Genomic DNA, 27996 nt, shown 5'->3' with positions numbered 1-27996 from the left:
TTCATGTCAAAGAGTCATGAGATTTAGGTCACGGTGTTTTCAATGGCTTCACCTCAGTAATAAGACTTGTGTCTGTTTACAAGATAACGGAGCGGAGAGTCACTGAAAAAGGAAACTTTTGAAAATGACTCCAGAGGTGGAACTGTTTGAAAAAGCTCTGAAAACGCGCAAACAGGCAAATAAGCAGAAAACTGCAGTTTAATGTGGCGCAGGGTGATGATAAGTGAAGGAGTATTAATAATTAAAAAATAAGTAATGTACTTTAACACTGATGTGAAAATAAAAAAAAAACACTACGAACGAATAGGATTAAAAATGTGTCAGATGATGGAGTGAAAAGAATAGCGTCATGACTTTTTCATTGAACTGAGCATTGCTCCATTTTAGGAGTTAATAGTAATAATTAGTATATAAAAGTTGACTGTTGCTCGGACACCCACAATGCAACAGGGCTCCGTCGTTTGACTGTTCAATAAGCTGACAAGCAGAGGAGCAGCGACAAATCCCCGCAGTGCTGCCTGGCAGCCCGAGGAACGCCGTGCTCAGAGGCTCCGGCAGCAGCGGCAGCGCGGTGGCGCGCGCGGCAGCGGCAATGGCAGCGCGGTGGCGCGCGCGGCAGCGGCGGCAGCGCCGTGACTCACCGGAGCCGTGTGGGAGGAGTCAAAGTAAGATGGCTGCGGGAGAGGGGAGAGCGCCCGAGAAGTCATCAAATGGGACGTTTGTGCGTCGCTAGCAGGATGCCCGGCCGCCCCGCCGGAGGAGTGGTTAGCGCCGTAGCGTCCCCGGCCCGGTGTGCCGCAGCTCGCCCGCTAACTGCGCTCGCGTCGCGGGATCTGTCCGCAGCTGCCCGTTAGCAACACCGCCGCTAGCTGGCAGCTAGCTACCGAGCGAATCAGCGCCTCGCGACAACTGCTGAGACTCCTAAAAATACCCAGGTAGGAGCCTCCGGCGACCCGCCGCCGCAGCACGGCGGACGCCCGGTGGACGTTGACACCTTTCTGACGGAGCCGTTGGTCCGTGCGGGCTCCGCCAGCCCGCTCCAGCGGCTCGCCACTGAGACGCTCTGGTTGTATTTTTCGGCCGCTCCGCCGCTGCAGGCTCGGCTGCTGCCCGGTTCGAGCATCACGGCGCCGTCAGGGTGTCTGTCTCTGTCTGAGGGGGGAGGACCGGAGGACCTGCGGTCTGTGGACCGCGCTGCCGCGCTGACCTGCTCTGATGAGGGGATGCTGCTGCTGCTGCTGCTGCTGCTGCTGCTGCTGCTGTTGTTGTTGTTGTTGTTCCTAAATCTCAGATGGTCCTCTCTAATCCGTCCTCCAAAAGCATTTAGCCCTTCAGTAATCTGCCAGTAAGAGCAGCTCGAAACAGCAGATCCGCGCTCCGACCCTGAGGAAAGTGCTTCATTTTAGCAAATCTGTCCAGCAAACGTCTGAAATGCAGAATCTGAACCAACAGGACAGTTTGTCTCCTCCACGGAGCTTCAGTCCAGCGTCTCAGCAGCCTCTGACTCACACGGTCGCATTCACAGTGTGAAGTCTGTCAGTTCTGGAGCGTGAAGGTCCTCTTTAGACATGGGTTTCATTCCGGATCTGGGACGCTCGGGTCTTGGTCTCGACTCTGTCTCTGTCCCTTAAAGACTCTGTCTTGATTTGATCTTTTTATTACTATTATTAAAGCATATCAAAGAGAATGCTGTATACAGAACACTGGTTTATGGAGTTATATGGAGACTGTCTTTGTCTCTATGAGGTGGTTTTAATAGAGGAATCGTCAAAATGTCACACTGGTCTTATTAAATAAAATAAATGACCAGAAAATGTTTGGCACTCCTCAGTAAATCCACTTAACTTGAAATAGGACACCCTGCTCACATTGAGGCGTTATTCCTCTGTTAAAGTGTCGTGTCGGGGATGAGTGCTATGCTCTGTTATAACAGTGTTGATCAGTGTTAGTTTCGGTTTTTCGTTGTTGTCGGGTTAAGGTGTGATTTGAGGTTTGACCTGCTTTACATCTCTGGGATTCGAACTGCACGAACGTCACCGCAGCGCAGTGTGAAGGTGTGTGCGCGTGGATGTTGTGAAGTTGTGTGCGTGGATGTTGTGAAGGTGTGTGTGCGTGGATGTTGTGAAGGTGTGTGTGCGTGGATGTTGTGAAGGTGTGTGTGCGTGGATGTTGTGAAGGTGTGTGTGCGTGGATGTTGTGAAGGTGTGAGTGTGCATGTTGTTTGTGCCCTTATGAGTTCACGTCGGCGTTTGTACTGCACACAGGAAGACCTTTCGGTAAGCAGCACACGCAGAGCGGTGTCTGTACTGTACTGCTGGAGCTCGGGGGGGGGGTTTACAGAGTCAGGAGGGTTTCTGTGAGTCAACAGGTTGTGTCGGGTTCAGATGAGGAAGAGCGTGCGGCGTGAGTCTTGGTGACCCCCTAGAAGAGTGAACGGCCTGTAAGGGAACGGTAGACGCTTTTCTGCATGTTTTTTGCATATTGTGGCAGGTTTGGACGACAGTCCTCCTGGAGTAACTGGTGCCTGTGTCGGCTGCTCAGAGACCAGGCCTGGGATTGCGGTCACATTGGTACGGCGTCTGCAGTGGGGCAGCTCTGAAGTCCAGATGTGAACCTGGGGCCTGGAGCCGGGGCCTGGGGCCTGGAGCCTGGAGCCGGGGCCGGGGCCTGGGGCCTGGAGCTTGGGACCAGGACCTGGAAGCCCACCTGGAAGGAGAGTGTGGTGCAGCAGGTGTAACTGTGAGCCACTGGGTTGGAGGAAGTTGCAGGAACCTGGGAAACAAGCTGTTCTCCACTTCCAGCCTCTCTGGAGCTTGGAGCATGACCTTTGCACTTTGTTTTCTGAGGCTGCGGTGCCGTGAGCCTTGACAAACACTCAGGCCCTCCTGAAGGCCGCCTCCCTCCAGAGGAATCTGACGGTGAACTCTGGACTCGTTTTATCGTCTCTTTTATGATTGACTGTGTGACCTAGAATTGATAAACCCTCGTGGTGTGTGTCTTATTTCAGCAGAGGGATTTTCAAAGAAAAGGCCGAGCCGTGCAGGCAGACATGTACGGGTGGCCACTGCTGGTTCTCCTGTTCTCCGGTTCTCCTGCTTGACTCGTGATGCTGTGAGATGGTGAATCGTTCAGTGAAGTGTGGGGAACGTTGATGTGCTGTAGATCTGCTGTGCAGGAGATCAGCGTCAGGAAGAGCCGCCGTCTGTGAAGAAGTGAAAACCAGACGTTGTCAAATCTCTGGCTCGTGTCTGACGTAAGTTCATTCATGTGACACAAGTCCGCCTCATGCGGCCGCAAAGAACAACAATCTGCTCCAGTGCTGAACTGTTGACCTCTGGAGGTGTCAGCTGTGTGAACCGTGACCTGTTCAGCCTCACACCCTGTTCCTCGGGACCACTTCCTGCTTCACTGTGCAGATCCGGACTGGACTGTGTGGAATGTTTGGTGATTGGTTTTAATTGGCTTGATGAGACAAAAGAAATTACCGTATTGGCCTGAATATAAGACGACTCCGATTATAACACAACCCCTATTTTTCAAAGATCATTTTGTGAAAAAAAAAAAAAATACTGAAAACAGGTCACTCATAAAACAACTTTTTATTATACAATTACTATAAACTCAAAGCTCACAACTGAGATAACATTTCACGAGATATAAAATGAAAAAATATTACTACAGTATTGAATAAATATATTCTCTTTCTCAAAATAAGAAACAATAAGCAACAAATAAGAAGCCTCAAGGGGTCAAAACTGCATAAATGATGTAAATAACTTCCCAGTGCCTTCAGCTGAATCAGGCTCTGGTGGTGGACATTCCGTCTTTCCGTCTTTCAGAGACGTATTCACTCACCCTACTATCAGTCTCTCTGAAGCGTCGCTCTGGGACCACGGAAAGCTTTTCTCATAGCGTTAGCATCTGTAGTGTTTTTTCTGCGCTCTCCAATCAGAACGAGGCTCTGCTCCACCAGATCTCCTGCAGCTTGGCAGTAGTTTGATGACTCTGCTGCGTTGATCACCATCAGTTTAAAGTTGGTATCATAACTTCTCCTCTGTTGTTGCTCAGTTGTCCAGCGTTCAGCCCCTTTGTTCCAGATGATCCGCCATTTTTCATCAGATCATTTGATCTCATTTCATCGCTCCACTCGCTCTCTGCTCAGTGATACTTTGGCTCCATCTAGCGGCGCGGATGGGTATTGACCATCTACCGTAAGTCCGCGATTATAACACCACCCCACTTTTGAGGATGCAATTTCTGGAAAAAAACAAAGTCTTATATTCGGGCCAATACGGTAGTTGGTTTTGGAAACAAGTTTCTTTCTTTAAAGGAATACTCCGAAGATTTTGGACCCACGCCCTATCCCGATCATTTACAAAGTGAGATAAGCTCATCCATACCTTTTTTGTGTCCAGTGCCTGGCTAACAGCTGTTAGCATCGTAGTTAGCTTAGCTCAACTACGGCAGGTGAAGAGGTTTTTTTTTTCAATCCGTTAAAATAATGTTTTGATACACAGACCTGAGGATGCGCAGCGCTCTGGAAGGATACACCGGAGCACAGCAGTAGAAGCTCAGACTCAGCCGCTGTGCGCCGGTATATCCTTCCGCAGCGCACTATGCTTGTGCAGGTCTGTGTGTCAGAACGCTATTTGAAGGGATTGAAAAGAAAACACGTCTTTTAAAAAGTTTTATAACCATTCGGATTTACTTCCCGTGCTAACACGCCGTCCCCTGGACCACTGGAAGGAGGATTTTGTCCACTTTCTCAGTCCGGCTCTGTCTCCTCTAAACCTGCCGTAGTTGAGCTAAGCTAACTACGATGCTAACAGCTGTTAGCCAGGCACTGGACGAACGGACACAAAAAAGGTATTTATGAGCTTATCTCACTCTGTAAATGATAGGGATAGGGCGTGGGTCCAACATCTTCGGAGTATTCTTTTAATAACCAGCCTAGATTACTGTTATTTCCCAGTTTTCACAGAAACTGAAAGCTTTTAGACACTAATGAAGGTTCTTCTCATCAGGTGGTTTCAGTCTAAACTCTGGACTTGAGAGCTTCGATTTCCAGAATTTGCTGTGAGGTGAAAAAAAAAAAAAAGGACATTGGACTTGTTTCCTGAAGGTTTATGGTCGAACTTGTAGTGAAACTGCAACCCTTCCTAGTAGGGCTGAACGATATGGGCAAAATTTCATATCTCGATATCCATGCCAGATATCTCGATATCGATATATTACAATGGATTCAGTGAAAGTTAAGCATTTTTCAGAAAAATAAAAACATCATAATACAAAAGGATGTAAAAAAAAAAATGCAGTTTTATTTATGAGAACTCACTGCCACTACCACCAAACTGGTTGTGCAGATTCTGCAGCCGCCCTCTGCCATCAGCTGTCAACCAGTAAACGAGGTTTGTGATTGGCTGGCCTTACCTGTGCATGGACAAGCTTACATGCAGGGCAAGCAGAGGAAATCTTGATATCGTTGATTTTGAGAAACTAATGTCCTGAATGTTCATATCCCGATATCGATATGATAACGATATATCGTTCAGCCCTACTTCCTAGAACTTTCCAGACTTCAAACACTGATTGATCCGTGGTGTCTGTCACCTGAACGCAGCTGAAGTCTCAGCAGGGACTAGAGCTGAAGACCTGAACGGCATGTGGAGTCCCAGAGTCCCAGAGTCCCAGAGTCCCAGAGTCCCAGAGTCCCAGAGTCCAGACCAGGAGGGACGGAGACTCAGATTTCTGGCTGCTGCAGTGAAGGAGTCTCCAGAGAGAAGCTGCTGAAAGCAGCTCCAGAGGGCCGGGACTCCAGGTCCAGATTCTCCTGGTCTCGGTACCGGTCCAAATTCTATTGTCCCTGGTCCCGGTCCTGATCTAGATTCTATTGGCCCTGGTCTTGGTCCAGATTATGCTGGCACTGGTCCCAGTCCCAGTCCCAGTCCAGATTCCCCTGGAACTTGGTAGTTTTGTGGTTCAGAGTCACCATAGCAACAGTCCAACTGTATCTGGATCTTGTTCTTTGGGTTCTGACCCAGATCTCATGACTCCAGGGGAGGGTGGGGGCGAAGACTGGCCGGTAGAACGTAGACCGTAGACTGGTCGGTAAATCCAGAGCCTCTGATTTCAGCTCAGCTCCTTCTGCACCGTGGCGGACGATACGACTGTATCACTGCAGACGCTGCACCCACCCTCCTGTCAGTCTCTCCTCCATCCTTCCTCCATCCTTCTGCCATCCTTCCGCCATCCTTCCGCCATCCTTCCGCCATCCTTCCTCCATCCTTCTGCCATCCTTCCGCCATCCTTCCTCCTTCCTCCATCCTTCCTCCATCCTTCCTCCATCCTTCCTCCACTAAGAACAAAACCTTGAGATGCTTTAACTCCTCCACCTGGACCAGGGTCTCTCTGCCGACCTGGAGAGGGTGGACCTCCTTCTTCTGGTCCAGGACCAGGGCCTCGGATCTGGAGGTGCTGATCCTCATCCCCATCGCTTCACACTCGGCTGTAAACCTCCCCAGTGCATGATGGTCCAGGTTCCATGAAGCCAACAGGACATCATCATCTGCAGAAGGCAGAGAGGCGCTCCTGTGGTCCCTGAACCTGCCAGCCAGCATAGAGATAAAAGAATGTGAGAATGTCCACGGTCCACATCCTGACGCTCAGGATGAAAAGATCTAAAGGATGAATTCCAGAGTGAAGTGTGGACTGCGGGAGGCCTCAGGGGCGGCGGTGGTTCAGTGGGAAGAACAGTGGTCTCTTAATCAGGAGGTTGTGAGTTCAATTCCTGTGTCCCCCTGTCTGCATGTTGAAGTGTCCCTGGGTGAGACACTGCACCCAGTGGCATGGCGGCTGCCTGTACTGGTGTGTGAAGGTGTGTGTTGTATAACAGCGTCTGCTAAATAGAGTTGTGGAGTTGTAGCCGGCCGCCTCCCCTCGGACTCCTCAGCTGGTAACTGAATGTAATTTGACAGTGAAAGATGTTTCCGTCCTCTGGATTAGCAGGTGTTGCTGCCATAATTCCAGTTTACCTGCAGGAGTTTCAGGGAAAATGCTGCTTTTACTGTTTCTGTAAAAAAACAAAAAAAAACCTTTTATTCTCTGCCTAAATCTTTTCTTCCCCTAAAACTTTTAAAATTCCAAAATATGTATTTAGAGTCAGCTCCTGTCAAATGAAGTGTCTTGCTGAGGAAAAGGTCTGTTTATTGTTTTGTTCTTCAGTGTGAATTATTGAGCGGTGGTTTCAGTTGTGGCGTCTCCACTAAAGGACCGGAGTGTTTCCATGGTAACGGCGTGCCGTGGAGGCCGACTGCGTTTGTCTGGAGAGATCGTCGATGTGAGTGCTGCCTTGCTCAATGACTGCTGTTTGGTTTTTTTGTTTCTTCTGTAGGTTAAAAAGCTTTGTGACAGACTTAGCTGTTCCAGCCGGCAGGAGCGTCGAGATGCTCGGCCGCCGTGCAGCAGAGTGCAGATAAATAACGACTTGCGTGCGTGTGTGTGTGTTCGTGTGCGTGTGTGTGTGCGTGCAGTGTGAAGGTCACCGTCTCCTCCGGCTCTCAGGCTCTCCTCTCCGCTCACTCAAGGCTTCCAAGTGAAAATGCAAAACGTTCCTGTGGCTCCATCGTGTTTTAATTCAGGACGTGTTTATTCTGAACTCAGTAAATCAGAATTCTATTCCTGAAAATGAAGGATTAAATCCTCTCTAACTCTGGGGGCTGTGCAGCGTTCTGATTGGACGGCAGCCGTGACGTAGTGACGTCTCCAGGAAGTAAACAAAGCAATTTTCTCTCTTTCTCTGTCCTCACTGTTCTGCTCTTTTCATTAAATCCATTTCTTCTGAAGCTCCGTTAAATAAACCGTCTCCGTACGAGTCGAACCGCCGGCCGTCATCCTGGAATATGGCGTCATGGCGGCGGACGAGCAGAACGACTGGAATAAAGTCATGATTGATTTACATAGAATTCTGGTCCTGAAGGAGAGTAAACCGGCCGGTTTATTCACATTTAAACTTCATTCCTAGTGAAGTTTTCAGGCGTTGCCATGGTGATTTCAGAGCAGAACGAAGCTTCATTCAGATTTAAAGAGGAATTAAAACTCCCGTGTAAACACACCACCTGCCTCCCACCTGCTTCCACACTGAAGGCACGCAGTGCTGCTACACACACACACACACACACACACACACACACACACACACACACACACACACACACACACACACACACACAGCCTGCCTGGGGGTGTAGAGGGGATTTCAGGTGCAGTGTGTGTTAACGGTGTGTTTTGTTGTTGTTGTTGTTTACAGAGAAGCGGTCCGTCTGCCCGGCGATGGCGTGGCGTTGGCTCCAGACTGGATGACAGGGTGTGCAGGGAGGACGGGTCGCAGGCTTTCTGAGGCAGCAGCGAGTGTTTTCTGGACGTTCTGTGACTGGCAGTGACAGCCAGCCCCCCCAGCCCCCCAAGACCCCCCCAGCCCCCTTCCTCTTTCTGGACACCCCCCCTCCCCTTGACTTTCTCTCTTCCTCCTTCCCCTACCGCGACCTTTGACCTGCCCGCCGCCGGCTCGGGGATGAGCTGGCTGAGCAGGCTGAACCCCCGGGGCCCCGGGGGCCGGTCCGGCCGGAGCTCCGCCCCCTCCGGCCCCTGCACCGCCGACCCGGAGACCTGCCTCATGGTGTTCGAGAACCACTGGAGACAGGTGAGAACCGCAGAGCCGGGGCCGCTCCCAGAGGCCGGGTTTCAGGCCGGTCTAATGTTTGACCCCCCCGCTGCCCCGGCCGCTGGCGTCTCCGCCCCCGCCGTGGTCCCAGCGGTGTTCGTCTGTCTCACTCCGCAGCTGAATATTAAACCTGCAGCCCGACTTTTTGAAGCTGGTTTCCAGGAACGGCGCGGTGCGTGTTGTGAAACATTTGCTAAATGAGTGATTCACGCTGCTGGGTCATGGTGGCCGCCCCACAGCGAGGCGAGCGGCGCCTTATCGGCCGCAGCAGCAGCGCCTCGGCTCTGCAGCCGTCATGCTGGTCTGTAGATCACCTGATAAACGTTGTGAAACTCCGACAGGAAGCGTCACTCATCATGTTCTCTTGACCGCTTCAGTCCTCTTCCTTTCCAGAAGTCAACTCGAGCCTCCACGTCACCTGAGGTGATGTGGCATCAGACCGATTAGAAGATCGATCTGCGGCTTCTTCATTTAGTTGCTTTTCGCAGTTCTTTCAGCCCGGAGTCACATGACTCCGGTCCCAGCAGTGAGTTCCTGTTGGTCCGTTTCAGGTTTCGGTTGAGTTTCTTTCACAGATGGAAGAAGTTTCAGACTAGTAATTGATTTACTTCCTCTTTGTCCAGAATGTGACATCCAGCGCTCTTACGGTTTAGGGGAAAGTGAATACGATGGCGTGCGGCCTGAAGCCGTCTCCTCCCGTCTCTCCTCAGGTGTCCTGGGTGCTGGAGCAGCCCGAGACGACGTCCTCCAGCGATGATCTGACGGCCGTGAGAAACAACACCGACCAGATGTTGTGCCTGCTGGCGGAGGAGCGGCCGGCCGAGCGCCCGGACGGCGGCGGCGGCGTCATCAGGTCCATGGGTCCCATCCTGGAGCTGGTGGTCACGGAGAACATCCTGGAGCGCCTGGTCCAGTGGCACCTGCGCCGCGGCCTGGACCCCGACAGCCAGGGGGCGCTGCTCAAGCTGTTTGAGATGCTGATCGGCCAGTCCCAGCAGCCCCTGCTGCAGCACACGGCCGTCCTCCACCCGCTGCTCCGCCTGCTGGCGGCCTGCGGCGACCCGGAGCTGGGCTGCCCGGCGCCGCTGGAGAACAGCCTGGTGCTGCTGCTCAACCAGGTACGGCGGAACCGATTTCATCCCGTTTGTCATCTTTGCACCGATACCGTGGCAGCTGGAGGGAAACGGTCCGTGTGGCGCTCTGCTCTTGCAGGTGTGTGTGTCCATGGCCCGGCAGCCGGTGGTCCTGGAGATGCTGTTCCGGGCCGCCCCGGCCCAGCAGGGCTCCACCAACCTGCTGATCTTCTCGCTGCTCGTGCCGTTCATCCACCGGGACGGCGCCATCGGGCAGCAGGCCCGGGACGCCCTGCTGCTGGTCATGTCGGCCTCGGCCAGCCGCCACGCCGTGGCGCAGTACATCTCCGAGAACTCCTACTTCTGCCCGGTGAGTGGAGCGGCTCAGGACCAATCGGATCAGAGAGGCGGAGCTCTGCTCCCCGGTGGTCCGGACGCCGTTCTGTTTTTCATTCAACTCTTCATCAGTCATGACTTCCAAAGGAGCAGAGGTCAGCATCCTGAAGAGGTCCCCTCTTTCCACTTCCTGTCTTATCTGAGATTCGTCCAAACAGATGTGGACGTTTTCATTACTTACATTCTTAGTCCTGATTTAAGGTCAGTTTTACAATTCTACAATTCTACAATTTCATTCAGCAGACGCTTTTGTCCAAAGCGACGTCCAACACAAGCAAGAATACAGACATAAGAAAGAAAGAAACCATCAGTAAATGCTTCAATTGCTTCAAGTGCGATTGGTGAAGGGAGTTGCCATCAAGTTGCAGAAGAGGAGTCACTACCCCCGTTTTTTTTTTTTTATTTGTGTGTGTCAACTTAGTCAGTGGTACATTAGTGCTGGGTTTTAGAACACCTGATCTATTCTTCCCCGAACATGGGGTCGGATTAAGACCCTCGGTGTTCTCTGAACAATTGAGTCTTCAATTGTCTCTTGAAAGTAGAAAGAGACTCGGCGGAACGCACAGAGTTAGGAAGTTTGTTCCACCATTTGGGAACAACAGAGGAGAAGAGTCTGGCTGGAGGTTCAGAGCCGAGCTGGGCTGGAAGCTCCAGACGTCTCTCACATGCAGAGCGAAGAGGGCGTGAAGGAGAGTAGACCTGGATCAGGGAGTCCAGGTCGGCCGGAGCCGTTCTTGTAAGCGTTTTGTAAGCCAGGAGGAGAGATTTGAATTTGATCCTGGCTGCAACTGGAAGCCAATGAAGGGAGATGAACAGAGGAGGACATGAGCTCTGCTGGGCTGGTTGAAGACCAGACCTGCTGCATTCTGGATCCTCTGTAGAGGTTTGACTGGACCTGCAGGGAGACCCGCCAGAAGAGAGTTGCAGTAGTCAATGCGTGATATCACGAGAGCCTGGACCAGAAGCTGGGGGGCCTGTTGGGTCAGGAAGGGTCTGATCTTCCTGATGTTGTAGAGGGCATAACGACAAGACCGAGAAACTGAGGCCACGTGAACCTTAAAGGTCAGCAGGTCATCAATCATGACACCCAGGTTTCTGACTGAGTTTGTGGGCACAAGTAGGCTGGAGTGAAGTTGGACACTGATCTGAGGACAGATGGACAAGCTGGAAAGACCATGAGTTCAGTCTTAGACAGATTTAGCTGAAGGTGGCGTTCCTTCATCCAGGTGGAGATATCAGCCAGACATGCTGATATCTGAGCTGAGACTGTGGTGTCGTCAGGTGGAAAAGAGAGGAAGAGCTGAGTGTCGTCAGCATACAGTGGTAGGAGAAGCCATGGGAGCGAATCACTGCACCAAGTGAGGTGGTGTACAGAGAGAAGAGTAAGGGGCCAAGCACCGACCCCTGAGGGACTCCTGTCGATAGGCCATGTGACCTTGACTCCTCCCCTCGCCATGACACTCTGAAGGATCTGCCTGTGAGGTGGACCTGAACCACAACAGGACGGAACCTGAGAGGCCGAGGTCAGAGAGTGAGGAGAGGAGGATCTGATGGTTCACGGTGTCAAAGGCAGCAGACAAGTCCAGCAGCAGGAGGACAGAGGACGGACCAGCAGCAGGAGGACAGAGGACGGACCAGCAGCAGGAGGACAGAGGACTGACCAGCAGCAGGAGGACCGAGGACTGTCCAGCAGCAGGAGGACAGAGGACTGTCCAGCAGCAGGAGGACAGAGGACTGACCAGCAGCAGGAGGACAGAGGACTGACCAGCAGCAGGAGGACAGAGGACTGACCAGCAGCAGGAGGACAGAGGACGGACCAGCAGCTGATAGGAGTGTAGTCTCGGTGGAGTGGTCTCATCTGAAGCCTGACTGAAAAGGGTCCAGCAGGTTCTGGTTCCGCAGGTGTTCAGAGACTTGGTTAAATACTGAGCCTCCAGTATTTGACAGGAATGGTAGAAGTGAGACTGGCCTGTAGTCTTCAGCCTGGGCTGGGTTGAGATGAGGCTTTTTTAGCAGTGGGGGACGCGGGCTTGTTTAAAAGTAGCAGGAAAAATGCCGGGTTCCAGGGAGGAAGTGACCATGTGTGACTGCAGGTTTGATTATGGACCAGATGGTCTGCAGGATGCTGCTGGGTGTTGGATCCAGAGGACATGTTGTAGGTTTGAGCTCAGGAGAAGTCTGGAGACCTCATCCTCACTCAGAGGAGCAAACGAGCAGAGAGAAGGAGCAGTGGTGGGTTTGAGCTGACTGGGCCGGTCCGGCTCAGAGAACTGGTTCTGACTGCAGCCTCCTTTTCAGTGAAAAAGGAGGCAAACTTATCAGGATCAGCTCAGTGGACGGCTGAGCAGCTGCAGGAGGAAGCAGGGAGTTGAACGCCATAAACAGTTTTCTGGAATCAGAAGCTGCACAGATCTGGTTCTGATATGTGAGTAAACATGTTGATACTGTTTGGTGTGAGAGCTGAGGACTCTTTGATTACAGTGTGTGCTTCAGCTTTCATTCTGCTCTTAGAGGTGTGTGTGTGTGTGTGTGTGTGTGTGTGTGTGTGTGTGTGTGTGTGTGTGTGTGTGTGTGTGTGTGTGTGTGTGTGTGTGTGTGTGTGTGTGTGTGTGTGTGTGTGTGTGTGTGTGTGTGTGTGTGTGTGTGTGTGTGTGTGTGTGTGTGTGTGTTGCATCAGTGAGGGTGTAAGAGGAAGGAGATGACTCAGGATGCTCTCTGACGGGCCGCTCCTCCTGATCTGCATCGCCTCCACTTCCTGACTCCTTCTTAAAAACCCAAACACAAAGTCCTGGTGATCAGACTCCTCCTCCTTGTTCCGTCTGGACCTGATGTGATCCGTCTGGACCTGATGTGGTCCGTCTGGACCTGATGTGATCCGTCTGGACCCGTCTGGTCCTGATGTGGTCCGTCTGGACCTGGATGTGGTCCGTCTGGACCTGATGTGGTCCGTCTGGACCTGATGTGGTCCGTCTGGACCCGTCTGGACCTGATGTGGTCCTGATGTGGTCCGTCTCTCAATGTGGTCCGTCTCTCAGTCTGACATGTGGATCATGTGAAACTTTTCCCTGATCTTGCTTTAGAAATTCCCTGAATATGATGAATTTCACCTTGCTTCTCTCTCCCATAATGCCTTTCTCTGTGCAGCTTGTCGTTTGTGACGTGCAGACGTAATCCAACACAGCCGGGGGTGTTCAACATAAGGCCCGCTGGCCAAAACCAGCCTGCAAGGCGCTCCAATCCGGCCGGCCGGTTATGAGAACTGTCAGACGAGTAAACCGTGATTATCCTGGGCGCCGGGCGGTCAGGGGGAGCCTGGGAAAACACGCAGGACACGACGGCTTTTTGGAGTATTGGACTCCAGATGGTTTTATTAAAATTGGCTTCATCAAAATGAACATTTTCATCATGTATAATCAAAAAATGAGTTAAAATTGAAAGGTTCTTATGGCACAGTTTACCGGTCCGGCCCGCCAGAGATGAACGAGGCCCCTGACCTCTGACCTCTGACCTCCAGTCATCAGGCTTTAGCCTTTAGAAAGGTTCATCCAGAAGAGCCGGGATGAAGCCGTTTACATCTCTGCTGTTTCTATGGCAGCAGTCTCAGTGAGTCTCAGAGCAGCGTCTCTCTCGTTTCTCAGAACAGGGTCAATGGATGGCCAGTATGTAATGTGATTACTTCTGATCCACTGACCTGCAGCCTCTGTGGCGTCCAGCTGGTCCTCGACCTTTGCTGACGCCTCCTCGTCTATTAAAACACAAACGTGGTATATTCCGGCTCCCTCGTTCTGATCCGAGTGTGGCGGAGGTGAGGGACTGCAGCGCTCCGTGAGGGACCAGTCCGGGTCCAGGTGGAGGACCGGCTGCAGGTTGCAGTGTCGCTTTGCAGCCACTAGATGTAGCTAAAGAGCTAAAATATGCCAATGGGCTTCCTGTGGGGAGTTCAACTCACTGGCTTGAGAGGTTTGTCTGGACATCATTGCACTCACTCACTCACTCGCTCGCTCGCTCACGCTCCCTGCAGCGTCTGATCTGAACACGGCGTTCTCCCGGTCACGGTCGCGTGACGCCGTGGTCGGTGGTCTCTGCGTTCTAAAGAGCCGTCTGATATTTTCTGCTCCTCTGGCTCCAGCAGACTCGTCCTGACCGGCTCCCAGTGGACGGTCCAGTGGAGGACGCAGCGCCGCCGCCCGTCCTCTCAGCTTCACGTCTGGATGTGGTCTTAGCAGGGAGCAGCATGGAGCTGCCTCGGCTTTATCTCTCTCCTCAGGTCTTTTTTAATATTTTAAAGCTGCGTTTCCCCGGATGTCCTCCTGCAGGGAAAGGACCGCTATGTGACTTTTAGGCCGATTTGTCCCGGTGGTGGACTCGGTGGTGGACTCGGTGGTGGACTCGATGGTGGACTCGGTGGTGGACTCGGTGGTGGACTCGGTGGTGGACTCGGTGGTGGACTCGGTGGTGGACTCGGTGGTGGACTCAGACCCGCCTCTCCAGCTGGTTGGTCCACCGTGTCAGGGTTGTTGTAGACAGACAGACAGCGCCGGGTCTGCAGGTCCTGGAGAATCCATTTGCTCCTTCGGCAGTGGAAGTTTTCCTTTTTCTCCTGAAAACACGACGGTGTTTTCGAAACGGGAAGAAATGATCCACATGTTGGTTTTTACACTGCAGCTCTGAACCCTGCTTCATGAAAGTCAAGTGTGTGTTTAGTTTGAAGCTCCAAGGTTCCAAGTAAACCCGTCCTCAGTCCTCCTGACCCGGCTCCTCCTCCTGACCCGGCTCCTCCTCCTGACCCGGTTCTTCCTCTTCCTGACCCGGTTCTTCCTCCTCCTGACCCGGCTCGTCCTGTCCTCAGGTTCTGGCGACGGGCCTCAGCGCTCTGTACTCGTCGCTGCCCAGGAAGATCGAGGTTCGGGGGGACGACTGGCACGCCCTGCGGCGGGAGGACTGGATGGGCGTGTCCTCGCTGGTGCTGTTCATGAACTCGCTGGAGTTCTGCAACGCCGTGGTGCAGGTGGCCCACCCTCTGGTCCGCTCGCAGCTGCTGGACTACCTCCACAACGGCTTCCTGGTGCCGGTCATGGGCCCCGCCCTGCACAAGGTGAGGAGCCGGTCCGGCCGTTGTGGCTGTTTTAGATCGGAGCCGTTCCGACTGATAAAGCAGTTGTTTTGGTCTTTCTAATTTAACAGGCTGTTTCCTGACCTTTTGCCTTTTTATCCGTTTTAGATGTTTCTTTTTATGTCAACGTCTTTTAGTTTCCAGCTATTTTAGTTTTTTTTTTTTTTTTTTGGCGTTAAAAGTTCTCTTGATATGCAGGTTTAAAAAATAAAAGTTTATTGAAACCTTGCTTTCTTCAGTGAAGTGACAGAGAGCTGTGGCTCCTGAGCTGCAGGTCAAAGGTCGAAGGTCATAGATCGCTGCTTTAACTTGGTGTCAGCTTTGAAATGAGGACATTTTTATTCTTTTATTTTATGAAGCTGTGTGTTTTTACAAAAAGCCAACAATGTGTGAAATGATTTAAGCAGAGAGACTGAAGGCTCCCAGAAGCTTCTTCTGTCTGAATCTGTCAGTCTGCGCCGCCTGTGGCCCGAAGAGGGCGCTGTAGAGCCATAGCGCTGCTGCAGCCACTGATTGAACCTTAAGCGTAACTCAGCCGTCCTGTAGAGACGGACTGGACCTGCAACCCTGTCGAACCCGATGTGGAGCGTCGAGCAGAGACTGAAACTCACTTGGTTCTTGTCATTTCCGTTACAATCTGGTTGATTTTGTGAAAACAGACATTTTTATCTTTACACTCTGCACAGCAGCAGAGAAAAACTGTCAGGATTAAAGGTGCAATGAGTACGAAATATTCTCTAGAAATAGTTAAAAACCGTCCCGTTGGTGAAGACACCTTCCCTTTAAACCGTCCGTCTTCTCCTTCAGCGTCTCGCTCCAGTTTTTTCTCTCTCAAACTGAAAGTTGGAGTTTCTTCTGCCATTATTTCAAGATGCAGTTGACCTTGAACTGGAATGTGTTCAAGCCCAGACCCTGAGTTGAAGGGTCTTGGTTTCTAGTCTTTGCCTCCGTCATGATCCGGCTCCAGGAGCTCCTGAAGGCGTGCCGCTGTCCTGTGGGTCACATGATTCCGTCACGGCGGCAGGAAGCGGCGGCCTCCGTCCCTCCACCGCCTCCCACACACGACTCGCATCATGAGTCCAGCAGTACATCCCAGAATTCCTGCTGCCAGAGGGAACTGGTTCTGGTTCTCAACTTAGCAGTGTTCAGCGGTTTAACCAACGTGTGTGTGTGTGTCTGTGTGTGTGTGCGCAGTCGTCGGTGGACGAAATGATCGCCAGCACCGCCTACCTGGACCTGTTCCTGCGCAGCGTGACGGAGACGTCGCTCCTGAAGACCTTCCTGCGCTTCATCCTGCTGCATCGCCACGACAACGACACCATCCTGGACACACTGCTCACCCGCATCAGCAGCAACTCCAGGGTCCGTGTGCGTGCGTGTGTGTGTGTGTGTAAGAAATAAGCATCAGGGAGGTTTTTTAAGCTCATTTTAAATCCTTCTTCTTTTTTCCTCCACATATCCTGATTTGCACTTTTGTTTTTCACTAACAGAAATAAGCCAGAGTGTGTGTGAGTGATGTGAAACTCTGATAACTGCATTTTGATTGTGTTTGAATGATGGAAAGCACAGATGGAGTTGTGTAACAACATCCTGTTTGCTTTGCGGAGCAGTTTAAACGGATTGATGTGAAGAGCTGACAGAAAAGCCAGCGGTTCGCCGAACGTCTTGTTCCTTCTAATATCTGAGTCTGCTGCTTCTTCAGCTCTTTAACTGAACAGTGGTGCAGTGACTCACAGCACCACCCTGTGGTGCAGAGTGGTATTACAGCACAGAGCTGGTCGTAAATTTGTCTCCACTCGTGCTGTCATTCGATTTCAAAAATCACTTTATCTGAAGGTTTTAGCTGCAGTGGAGCAGTTTCTCATCAGAAAACACTCATGAGGGATTTGAACCATCCAACACGTTAAAGTTGAGCTGCTCAAGGGAGGGCCAGGCCGAGGTGCTCTCTCAGTGCAGATCAGTCCAGAACATGGATCACAGGAGGATGTTTGGAACATTTCAAGCTTCAGATGAAGAATCTGATCCTCAGGATTCAGCTGGACTGAACAGGAGAAACTATGAGGGAAAATCAGTTTTCTGTCCTCTTTCTGTTCTCTGAGCCGATTGATAACTCGAACCCTGATCCTGTGATTCATCACAATTTTAAAAAGTTAATCATTGACAGCCCTCCATGAATTAATTGTGATTGAAACTCGTCGTCACCAAATCAAAGGTTGCTTTTATTCAGGTTTTTGAATGTTTTCAGTTAAAACTCTGACATGTTGTGTCATTTGAGGAATGTTGATGCTTCAGTCATTCTTCCGCGTCTCATCTGGGTAATAATCTGACAGTAATCTGATCCTATATCCTCCTGTTCAACATCACTGACCCCCTGATTCAAATTCAGCTTTCTTCCTCGCAGTCTGGAGCGTGAGAGACCGCTGTCTGTCTTCTGTCTGTCGCCGGGTCTGAGGATCACCTCGGTCATCAGGCTCTGGGAACTTAGTGGGGAAAAGAAGAATTTGAGCCGTCTGGGGTTTTTCTCAACATAAAGAGACGAATTAAGATTTAAAACACAGCCTGAATTAACCCGTGATCGTCTAATCTCACCAGTTTCTGTGTGCGTGTGTGTGTGTGTGTGTGCGTGTGTGTGTGTGTGTGTGTGTGTGTGTGTGTGTGTGTGTGCTGCAGCTCTGCATGGTGTCTCTGAGCCTCTTCAGGACTCTCCTGTCCCTGAACTGTGAAGACATCATGCTGCAGCTTGTTCTCAGGTCCGTATTTAAACCTCGGCTTGGTTCCTTCAGTCTGCTGGACTGAGAAACACCCCCCCCCCCCCCCCTTAATGCCGGTCAAGAAATTAATCTGTAGCGATGCACCCGCTGCGTTTGTCCCTCAGGTACCTGCTGCCCTGCACTCACGTCATGCTGAGTCAGCGCCGAGCCATCAGGGAGACCGACCTGTACGGCAAGTCGGCCGACAAGTTCCTGTCGCTGATCCCGGAGTGCTGCCGGGCCAACGCCGCCGCGCCGGCCGAGCGGGACGAGGACGCCGCCTTCTGGGGGAAAGGTGAGCGCCGGCGCTGGCGGGGTCAGCGTGGCGCCCGAAACGCCGCCTCGCCAGGTGGCGTTAGCGTTTCCTCAGACGTCCTCTGGATTCCAGACGCTTCTGCAGGACGTCGGCTGTTCTGAGTCGCTGCTGTAAACCTGAACAGATGGACTCAAACGTGGCTCTTTTTTATCAGTGGCTCGTAGTCTCATAAACCTGTAGACTAATTTGATACGTCATTCTTAATTTGAAGAAAACAGGGGCAAACAGCCTAGAAATCTTCTGCTATGAGTGAGGCATCATGGGAGTTTTCAGTCGACTTGAGCGCTCAGTGCAGACATGAACAAATCAGGAAATTTAACGATGAATACACACATTCTGAACAACAGTTTGTTAAACATCAAAGTGACAGAAAATGAAGATAAAACCAGATGACCTGACGACTAGGAACTGGTCCTGTTGGTAAAATCTACCAGTTGATTGATTCTGGCAGTACGAGTCGTTCTCTTGGTAGAAAATGCCATAAATAGTCTATGAAATGTTTCTGACATGTTTACGTTGGAAGTAAAACAGTGGAGCCTGTAAAGGGACATGTGGAGGTCGGGTGACCCTGTTCCTCTGCTTCCTGTCTGCAGTGATGGGCAGTCCCAGCACCGAGCCGGCGGCGCCCAGACCCGGCACGCCGTCCCGCCTGGCCTTCTTCATGAGGCAGCAGAGCGGCGGCGGCGGATCGGGGGGCGGTCCCTCCACCGCCGCCGGCGTGGAGCCGCTGCAGCCGGGGGGCCCGGGGCCCCGCCCCCTGTCCCCCGACAGCCCCGTGCAGCAGCAGCAGCAGGCCGGCTCGGACTGCCTGGACTGGGACTGCGGCTACCTGGAGTACCTGAAGGACGCCCGGCGGGGCATCGAGCGCTGCTCCTACGCCTGCCGGGATTGGTCGGCCCCCTACGACGGAGAAAGCCCCTCCCCCGGCGCGGCCCCGCCGCCCCCGCCTCCCCCGACCGCCAACCCCTCCATGGCCATGTTCCCCGAGCACTTCTCCCTGCAGCCGGGCGGCGGCGGCACGCCTCCCGGCCAGCAGAGGGCGGCGGCGGCGCGGTCGGAGTGGAGCAGCTCGGAGCGCGACAGCGGCGAGTGGGACGTCACCATCGGCAAGAACAGCTGCATCAGCCTGACGCCGCGCTCCAAGAAGCGCAGCCTGCAGCGGGAGGAGCCGCTCCCCAAACCCGTGCCTCCGCTCGTCCCGTCCTCCCCCGCGGCCACGCCCCTCTCCGCGGCCCACCCCGCCTCCCCGCCGCCGCCCCCCCGCGCCCCCTCCTCGGCCATCACCCTCAGCTACCAGGCCGTGTACAACGGGACGGTCGCCGGGGGCGACGGCTGCTCGGACGGCGGCGACCGAGGCCTGGAGGTCAAGAAGGTGAAGCGGGACCCGGAAGAGCGGCGCTTCCTGGACCAGAACGCCAATCAGAACGGCTCCGTGGCGCCCTGCGCCTCCCGCGGCTGCCCCGCCTTCTTCGGCGGCGACGGGGAGTCGTTCCCCCGCAGCCAGACTCCCGCTCACGCCCCCGCCGAGACCGCCGGCTCCTCCCCCGACCCCCCGGAGTCCGGCCAGTCGGTGGAGAGCCTCATCCAGGAGCTGCTGGAGCAGGCGCCCGGAGACCCGCCGCCGCCCGGGGACGCCAACGGGCAAGGCATCAGCATCGAGGCCTTCACCCAGGAGCTGAGCGAGCTGGAGGACCGGGTGAAGGAGCGCTGCAGGACGGCCTGCCCGCAGGACGCCGCCGCCGCCAGGGAGCCGCCGCCCGCCGAGCGGCAGGAGGAGGAGCCGGGGGACGACTCTGTGGGCGGAGTCTGCAGTCCGGCCAGGCCTCTGAACCAGCCGCCCTCCCAGCCCTACACCGGTAAGACTGTCAATCGGTTCATCCACACATTCTGAAATATGAACACCGGAATAAAACCAGAGAGAAGAAGAAGAAAACGTACTAGAATAAGAATCATTCTGTCGCCACGGTTTCCTTCCTTCTGGAGTTTTAATAATAGTGTTTTAATAAAATCCTGTCAGAGGAGCCGCTCTAACAGTCAGTGTAAACATGAACATCGTCTGCATAACTGTGTTTTTATCACGGATCCTGTCAGAACCCGGCGTTAACTCCTGACACACGGAGTTTCAGAGATCCCCACAGAACCTCACAGAGCCCCACAGAACCTCACAGAACCTCACAGAACCTCACAGAGCCTCACAGAACCCCACAGAGCCCCACAGAGCCTCACAGAGCCCCACAGAACCCCTCAGAACCCCTCAGAACCTCACAGAGCCCCTCAGAACCCCTCAGAACCTCACAGAACCCCACAAAACCCCTCAGAACCTCACAGAGCCCCACAGAGCCCCACAGAACCCCACAGAACCTCACAGAGCCCCACAGAACCCCTCAGAACCCCTCAGAACCTCACAGAGCCCCACAGAACCCCTCAGAACCCCACAGAGCCCCACAGAACCCCACAGAACCCCTCAGAACCTCACAGAGCCTCACAGAACCCCTCAGAACCTCAGAGCCCCACAGAACCTCACAGAGCCCCACAGAACCTCACAGAGCCTCACAGAACCCCTCAGAACCTCACAGAACCCCACAGAACCCCTCAGAACCTCACAGAGCCCCACAGAACCTCACAGAGCCCCACAGAACCTCACAGAGCCTCACAGAACCTCACAGAGCCTCACAGAACCCCTCAGAACCTCACAGAACCCCACAAAACCCCTCAGAACCTCACAGAGCCCCACAGAACCCCTCAGAACCCCTCAGAACCTCACAGAGCCCCACAGAACCCCTCAGAACCCCTCAGAACCTCACAGAGCTCCACAGAACCCCTCAGAACCCCACAGAGCCCCACAGAACCCCACAGAACCCCTCAGAACCTCACAGAACCCCTCAGAACCTCACAGAGCCTCACAGAGCCTCACAGAGCCCCACAGAACCCCTCAGAACCTCACAGAGCCCCACAGAACCCCTCAGAACCTCACAGAGCCTCACAGAACCCCTCAGAACCTCACAGAGCCCCACAGAACCCCACAGAACCCGTCAGAACCTCACAGAACCTCACAGAACCTCACAGAACCCCTCAGAACCTCACAGAACACTGGGAACGGAGGAAAGGCCGGCAGCGTGTGACTCCTTCAGGCTGCAGCAGCTTCAGAGGAAATCCTCCTTGTTTTCATCCTCTCAGACACACAGCAGAAACAGACATGCAGAGTCGAACAGACTCTCCTGGTTTCAAGGCTCAGAAAGGCTGCAGCTAAAACCCAGGAACGCTGTGCAGAGGATTCAGAACGAAACGGAGCAAAACCAGGTGAAAAGGTTGGAATGGTTGAAAAACTGGAGTAGCGGAGTCAGTTGAAGCAGGCTAGAAAGAAGAGCTCCAGAAGAGCTTTGGAGCGGAACTGAACAGGCGTGGAATAAGAGGTGGTACCAGACGGTCTGGGATTAGACGGATCGTTCTCCATGCAGCAGAACCTTCAGGGAGCTTCAGGTTCTGGGTTCTCAGTTAATCAGAACCAGTGGAGACGCCGGAGGGTCTGACGGTCAGAACCGCCGTGTGGACTCCAGTCTGTTCAGCTGAAGATCCTGTGTGTCCCTGCAGGTCCGTTCATGGTGGTTCTGTTTGCCAAGCTGGAGAACATGCTCCAGAACTCGCTGTACGTCAACATCCTGCTGACCGGCATCGTGGCCCAGCTGGCCTGCTACCCCCAGCCGCTGCTGCGCTCCTTCCTGCTCAACACCAACATGGTGTTCCAGCCCAGCGTCAAGTCCCTGATCCAGGTAGGCAGACCCGCCAAGAACCCCCGGGGTTCCCTGAGTTCCCCCAGTCAAGGCAGACCCGGCTCGGTTCTGTTGAACCATGTTCCTGACATCCTGACAGCTTTTAGGTTCCTCTGCTCAGGACGACTTTTTTTTTTTTTTTTGCAATCAACTTTTTATTAACTTTTTCAACTTGTAACAACAATACAACGTCAACTTCAAAGGATGCATTAATTCTAGAAATTTAAACACAAATAAACACGATACATTCTTTAACCAAGAACCCCCCCTCCTTATGGAGCACACAGATTAGGACACAATCATGATCAGGATTACAAGATGGACATGTTGGATTAGCACAGATGAAAGATACAAAAGTCACAACTCCAGGTTTCTAACATCTTCAGCAGCCTTGTCCCACATCACCAGCCTTCTTGGCTTGGCATTGTTGATGCGAGCTGATGACCACTGCAGGTGGAGCGCTCCGAGAAGAGTTTGTAGCCAGGGTTTTGTTGATCATTGATGTGGCGGGAGCCTCAGAGCGATGTCATGGCGGCCAGAGTCTGCGCTCTCTCAGAGATCTTGAACCGGGAGTCGCCTTTTAGAAGAAGAAAAGCAGGTTCCAACGGGAGCTTCCTCCCCACCAGATCAGACATCTTATCCACAACTGTAGCTCAGAACGACTTTAACGACTGCAGAACCTCTGTTTCTGAGCTGGTTCTTCCTGTTCCCCCTCAGGTTCTGGGTTCTGTGAAGAACCGGATCGAGGCGTTCGCCGCCTCCCACGAGGATTTCCCCGCCATGCTGAGGAAAGCCCAGCAGTACCTGCTGGCCCGGAGCAAGGTGGACTGGAGCGACTCTCCGGCGGCGGCCCCCCCGCTGCGGCGCTCCGACTCGCTGGGTGAGGACCCGGGTTCTGGGCTAAATCCAGGTCCCCCCTCGCCGCCTGCCGGTCTGACGCCTCCTTCTCCTTCCTGTTGCAGTGAAGAGCCGGAAGCCGTCCCTCGGCGATCTGATCCTCCGCCACACCAACAGCCCGACCCGCGCCCGGCACGCCGCCCAGCTGGCCTTCGCTCACGTCCGGGACGGCGGCCAGTCGCTGCACAGCGCCCTGTTCCGGGGCGGCGGCGGCGGCGGCGGCCTGGAGAGGCAGGCCGAGGCGCTGCGGGTGAAGAACGCCGTCTACTGCGCCGTGGTCTTCTGCGAGTTCCTGAAGGAGCTGGCCGCCCTGGCTCAAGAGCACGCCGTCTCGCTGCCCTTCCCCCACAGCCGCGCCGCCGAGGAGTGACGGTCAACGCCTCCTGTCCGGAACGCCGCACGCGTCCGGAACGCCGCTCGGAACAAAACTTTCTACCTGAACGACGAGGGGAAGCCTTCAGGACTGGAGTCTGTGCATATCATGTATTATATTCACATCCTATATTCAGCAAGTGTGTGAACACTCGAGAGCGTGTAGATACACACACACCGCGCTGTGGTGTGTGTGTGTATGTGTGTGTGTGTGTGTGGCGGCGCCACAGAGAGGAGCAGTCGGCGCACGTTACTGGTGCTAGTCCATACTTTCATCTTTTAATTAGAGGCAGAGCTTTCAGGCTTTCAGGTGGCAAACAAACACACACACACACCAAACACACACTCAGCTGGGAGTGCCAATCAGACACACACACACACACGCTGGCACGTCGGCAGATGGAACGTGGAACGCGGCGCCGCTGCTCGGCCCTTCAGTCGACCCGGACTGCCGCCGCCGGGTCGTCAGCCGGTCCAGAGGCGCCGCTCGGCGCCGCCCTCTTCCGCTTCATCTCCCCTCTGAGGACATGCTGCTTCGCCTCCAGGAAGATTCGGTGGGTTAGGTTTAAGTTTGGATCAAACCGGGTCTCTTCCTGACGGAGCTGTTCCTCGTCTCCTCGCCGTTCTGGTGGAAGCGACTCGCCGCTCGTTCCTCTGCCGGTCGGCTTCCCTGCCTCGGCTCGTCTTTGTGCCACGCCGGGTTTCTCCGCTGGCGGCAGCCGCAGTGTTCACAGCTGGCCGGCGTGTTGCTCACGAAACGCTGAGTCTTCATTTTACTGGTTTTTAATCTCCTGACTGTTTATAGATCCTGTTTTTAACAGTGACTTTTTGCTCCCATTTAATTGTGAATTCCTGACGATTCGACCTGGAAGGGACGTGATGTCCTCCAGACTTCATTATGTATAAATATCACATCAGTGTGTTTATCTTCAAAGTTAAGTCTGAAAATGACCTTTGAACTTGTGTCACTTCAGGGTTTCAGTGGAGGAATTAGGAACCAGTAAAATGACCCACCTCTCTGTGAAACACTTTATTTTTGCACATACTGACCGTTCAGTCTCACTCACTGCCTGCCACCCTCTGAAGTCTTTTCACATTTTCTACATCTTCTTTTTTCACTTCCTCAAATAATTTGAGGCCTTTTTCAGCTCCTCTCGCCGTCGGCGGTGTAAATGGACTTTTCTACTTAGTTTGTGGATAACTGACTTAAGGAGCCCTGTTTCTCCATAGATCTGATCCTGTAAGGAGTCTGCATGCCGGTCCGGGCCAGCTTATACTGACATGATAGTTCCATAGTGTGTGTTTGTGCAATAGGTTTAACGAGCTTCTGTTCAGCAGATTAAGGTGAATGGTGGAGGAGGGCGGGGGAGGGCGGGGGAGGGCGGAGGAGGGCAGGGGAGGGCGGGGGAGGGCGGGGGAGGGCGGGGGAGGGCGGGGGAGGGCGGAGGAGGGCGGAGTCTCACTCCCTGCCGTCCGTCTGCAGAATCCCCCGAGCAGCGTCTCTAGCGTTGGTTTGGGTCTCGTCTGTTCAGCGTCTCGCTCCAATCCTCAGCCGCCGATTCCCGTCACGCCGTCAGACACGCAAACTGGAAACTGGAGGCGCCTGTTCAGGCAGCGGTGAACCGGCCCCCAGAGCGTTGAACCGGGCCCCCGGAGCGTCGAACCGGGCCCCCAGAGCGTCGAACCGACCCCCAGAGCGTCGAACCGGCCCCCAGAGCGTCGAACCGGCCCCCAGAGCGTCGAACCAGCCCCCGGAGCGTCGAACCGGGCCCCCAGAGCATCGAACCGGCCCCCGGAGCGTCGAACTGGGCCCCCAGAGCATCGAACCAGCCCCCGGAGCGTCGAACCGGGCCCCCAGAGCATCGAACCGGCCCCCGGAGCGTCGAACCGACCCCCAGAGCGTCGAACCGACCCCCAGAGCGTCGAACCGGGCCCCCGGAGCGTCGAACTGGCCCCCGGAGCGTCGAACCGGCCCCCGGAGCGTCGAATCGGGCCCCCGGAGCGTCGAACCGGCCCCCGGAGCGTCCAACCGGGCCCCCGGAGCGTCGAACCGGGCCCCCGGAGCGTCGAACCGGGCCCCCGGAGCGTCGAACCGGGCCCCCGGAGCGTCGAACCGGCCCCCGGAGCGTCGAACCGGCCCCCGGAGCGTCGAACCGACCCCCGGAGCGTCGAACCGGCCCCCGGAGCGTCGAACCGGGCCCCCGGAGCGTCGAACCGGGCCCCCGGAGCGTCGAACCGGCCCCCGGAGCGTCGAACCGGCCCCCGGAGCGTCGAACCGGGCCCCCGGAGCGTCGAACCGGGCCCCCGGAGCGTCGAACCGGCCCCCGGAGCGTCGAATCATCTCCCCAGAGTGTCGAATCGGGCCCTCGGAGCGTCAGACCAAGTCCCCAGAGCGTGGAGTCGGGGCCCTCGGAGCGTGAAACCAGGCCCTCAGTCTGAGTCCTCTCTGTCCTCAGCAGGCGTTTGTCTTTCTGCCTGGACTCTGCAGAGCGCCGCTCTTCCTGGAGAGTCTCTGGATTAAGTCTGTAACTTGATCTTCGTCGGACGTTTTCAGGTTTTATTCTGAAGAGTTCGGCCTCCTGAAAACGCGCCGTTTGTGTTTTCGGTTCAGGAAAGTTTTGCGTTGACACAGCATTGCTTTGAAAGTCATGCTGGTTTCCACGGCAACAGCTGAGATGCTGAAAACGAGGCTTTGTCTTGAGTGAAGACACAGACCCGGGGAGAGGTGGGGATTCAAACCTGCAACCTTTAGATAGGAGATTCAGCTGACGAGTTCTTCACACTCCTCGTTTCTTTTGAACATGATTCCCTGTAGAGCCCTGACTTTACCGTCGGGGTAGCCCCGCCCCGTAGGGGTAGCCACACCCCCTCAGGGTAGCCCCGCCTTGTCGGGGTAGCCACGCCCCCTCAGGGTAGCTCCGCCCCCACACTCTGAACTGCTCTGGTTCAGATTGACGGCATTCAGAAGGTGCCAGTTTTAGTTGTTAATGTTTGAAAAGGGAAGTTCTCAGTGAGACCTGAGTTGTCCTGCGGGTCCTGGTCCCGGTCCCGGTCTGGAGACGGACCTGGTCTCTTCCTGTTTGGGGATGTTTGAAAGTCGTGACGCTCCAGTTCATCTCATTGTGAGGCGCCGGCTCGACTCCCGCCTCCTGACGTTTAGCATCTCTGAGGGGAAAACTCTTTCACAGGTTTTAATCTGATTACTTGCTTTAACCGATTGACGACCTCACGTTTGACAGTCCTACAAAATAAAAGTCAGTGGTGGAATGACGAGGTGAGGCCGGAAGAAGCGGGAAAATCAGATTTCCTGTTTTCTTCGTTTATGTTCCTTCATGGCCAGTTTGAAGATCCAGTTTGTGTTTTAAACACTCAGATTAAAAAATGGCAGCTTAAATCTTTATTTATATTGTCAGTTGATTATCATTTTGATCAGATGTGAGGAAATCTGATCTCAGTTTGAATTTTATTCTTCAGGATTTTAACTTGAAAGTCATGAAAAACAACCAAATGAAATCGATAAATCTGATACTTTTCTCATTTTGTTTTTTAACTGGAAGTGATGATTATTATAAATCTGTAAAATGTTGAAACTTTTTAGTTTGTGATGAATGTCAAACATTGGAAAGCAGTCCTGCACGGCCCTCTGTGGCCACTAGGTGTCAGTGTGGACTAGACTGACTTAGCAGACAGGCTAACATGATTTTATTCCATTTTAATCTGGATTTAATTCATATTTCAATCCAAACTCATCCACTATCGTCAGACAGTAAGGAAATCAATTGTTTCTTTTTCTTCTCATCGTTTTGTAAAGTTGGTGAATGATCGGTTTTAAAAACCTCCACCGTGCATCTCGACTTTTACTTTGAAGTGAAACCAGCAGGAACATGCTGTTGGTCTGGATTTGCACCTTCAACCTGCCTGCTTCGCACAAACGTTTCTTTCTCACCGGTGTTAACTGACATTGTTTTTGGGAGGAAATCCAAAGCTAATGTTGTTGATTGTGTTTTGTTCCCGTTTTGTTTTTTGACACATTGACTTGAACGCTGCGATCTGATCTGATCCGACGCTGATTTAATGCTCAACCTTTATTGTTTCTGGATACAAACAAACACACAACAAGCCAAAGTGTCCAAACAGCTGCTTCCATCACAGAACATACATCAGGTGAAGGATCCTGCTGCCACTTCCTGTTTCGGATCGCCTCATCGTGCCACTTCCTGTTTGTTTCGGATCGCCTCATCGTGCCATGTTTCCTTAGTGCTCATTTCACTGGTTTCAGCAGAAAGCTTTGACTCTTCGCCCGCTGTTCCCCCCGTGATCTATGCAAAACACGCCGTGGCGTCGCCGGTGTGAGGCTGGAGGAGGGCGGAGCCAAGTCACCTGTAAATACTGTAAAAAACAAAAAACCCTGAAAGGAGGAGAAAGGGTCGGAGTGTGTGACACAGCCAACGGGAGGCCAGAATCATGTACTGATGAATGTCGTCAGAAATATTTTTCTATATTTTGAAAATCAGTAGTAAAAGTGGGAGAAGCTGTCAGAACACTACAAAGGGAATGTTTCTATTAATTTATAAAGTCTTTGCCTAGCAA

The 27996-nt window shown here is 53.5% G+C and overlaps 1 protein-coding gene across 2 annotated transcripts; it reads left to right on the top strand.

The window, feature by feature from the left end:
- The first annotated feature begins 658 nt into the window (after nt 1-658).
- On the top strand, nt 659-27996 carry fhip1b (FHF complex subunit HOOK interacting protein 1B). 2 transcript variants are annotated; one of them, XM_030112738.1, is made up of 12 exons: nt 659-935; nt 8306-8698; nt 9430-9837; nt 9932-10162; nt 15038-15283; nt 16496-16663; nt 17972-18051; nt 18177-18346; nt 18961-20223; nt 21959-22137; nt 22855-23017; nt 23100-27996. In XM_030112738.1, exons 2-12 carry the CDS (start codon nt 8570-8572, stop codon nt 23402-23404), a joined length of 3342 nt encoding a protein of 1113 aa, XP_029968598.1. In that variant the 5' UTR covers nt 659-935; nt 8306-8569; the 3' UTR covers nt 23405-27996. The 2 variants fall into 2 exon arrangements, with proteins under 2 accessions (XP_029968598.1, XP_029968599.1); XM_030112739.1 differs by lacking the exon at nt 659-935 and adding an exon at nt 7219-7336.

The sequence above is a fragment of the Salarias fasciatus genome, chromosome 16 (assembly GCF_902148845.1).
Source record: "Salarias fasciatus chromosome 16, fSalaFa1.1, whole genome shotgun sequence".
NCBI lineage: Eukaryota > Metazoa > Chordata > Actinopteri > Blenniiformes > Blenniidae > Salarias > Salarias fasciatus.
The sequence above is the reverse complement of the archived record's forward strand: the minus strand, read 5'-3'. Positions and strand labels throughout refer to the sequence as shown.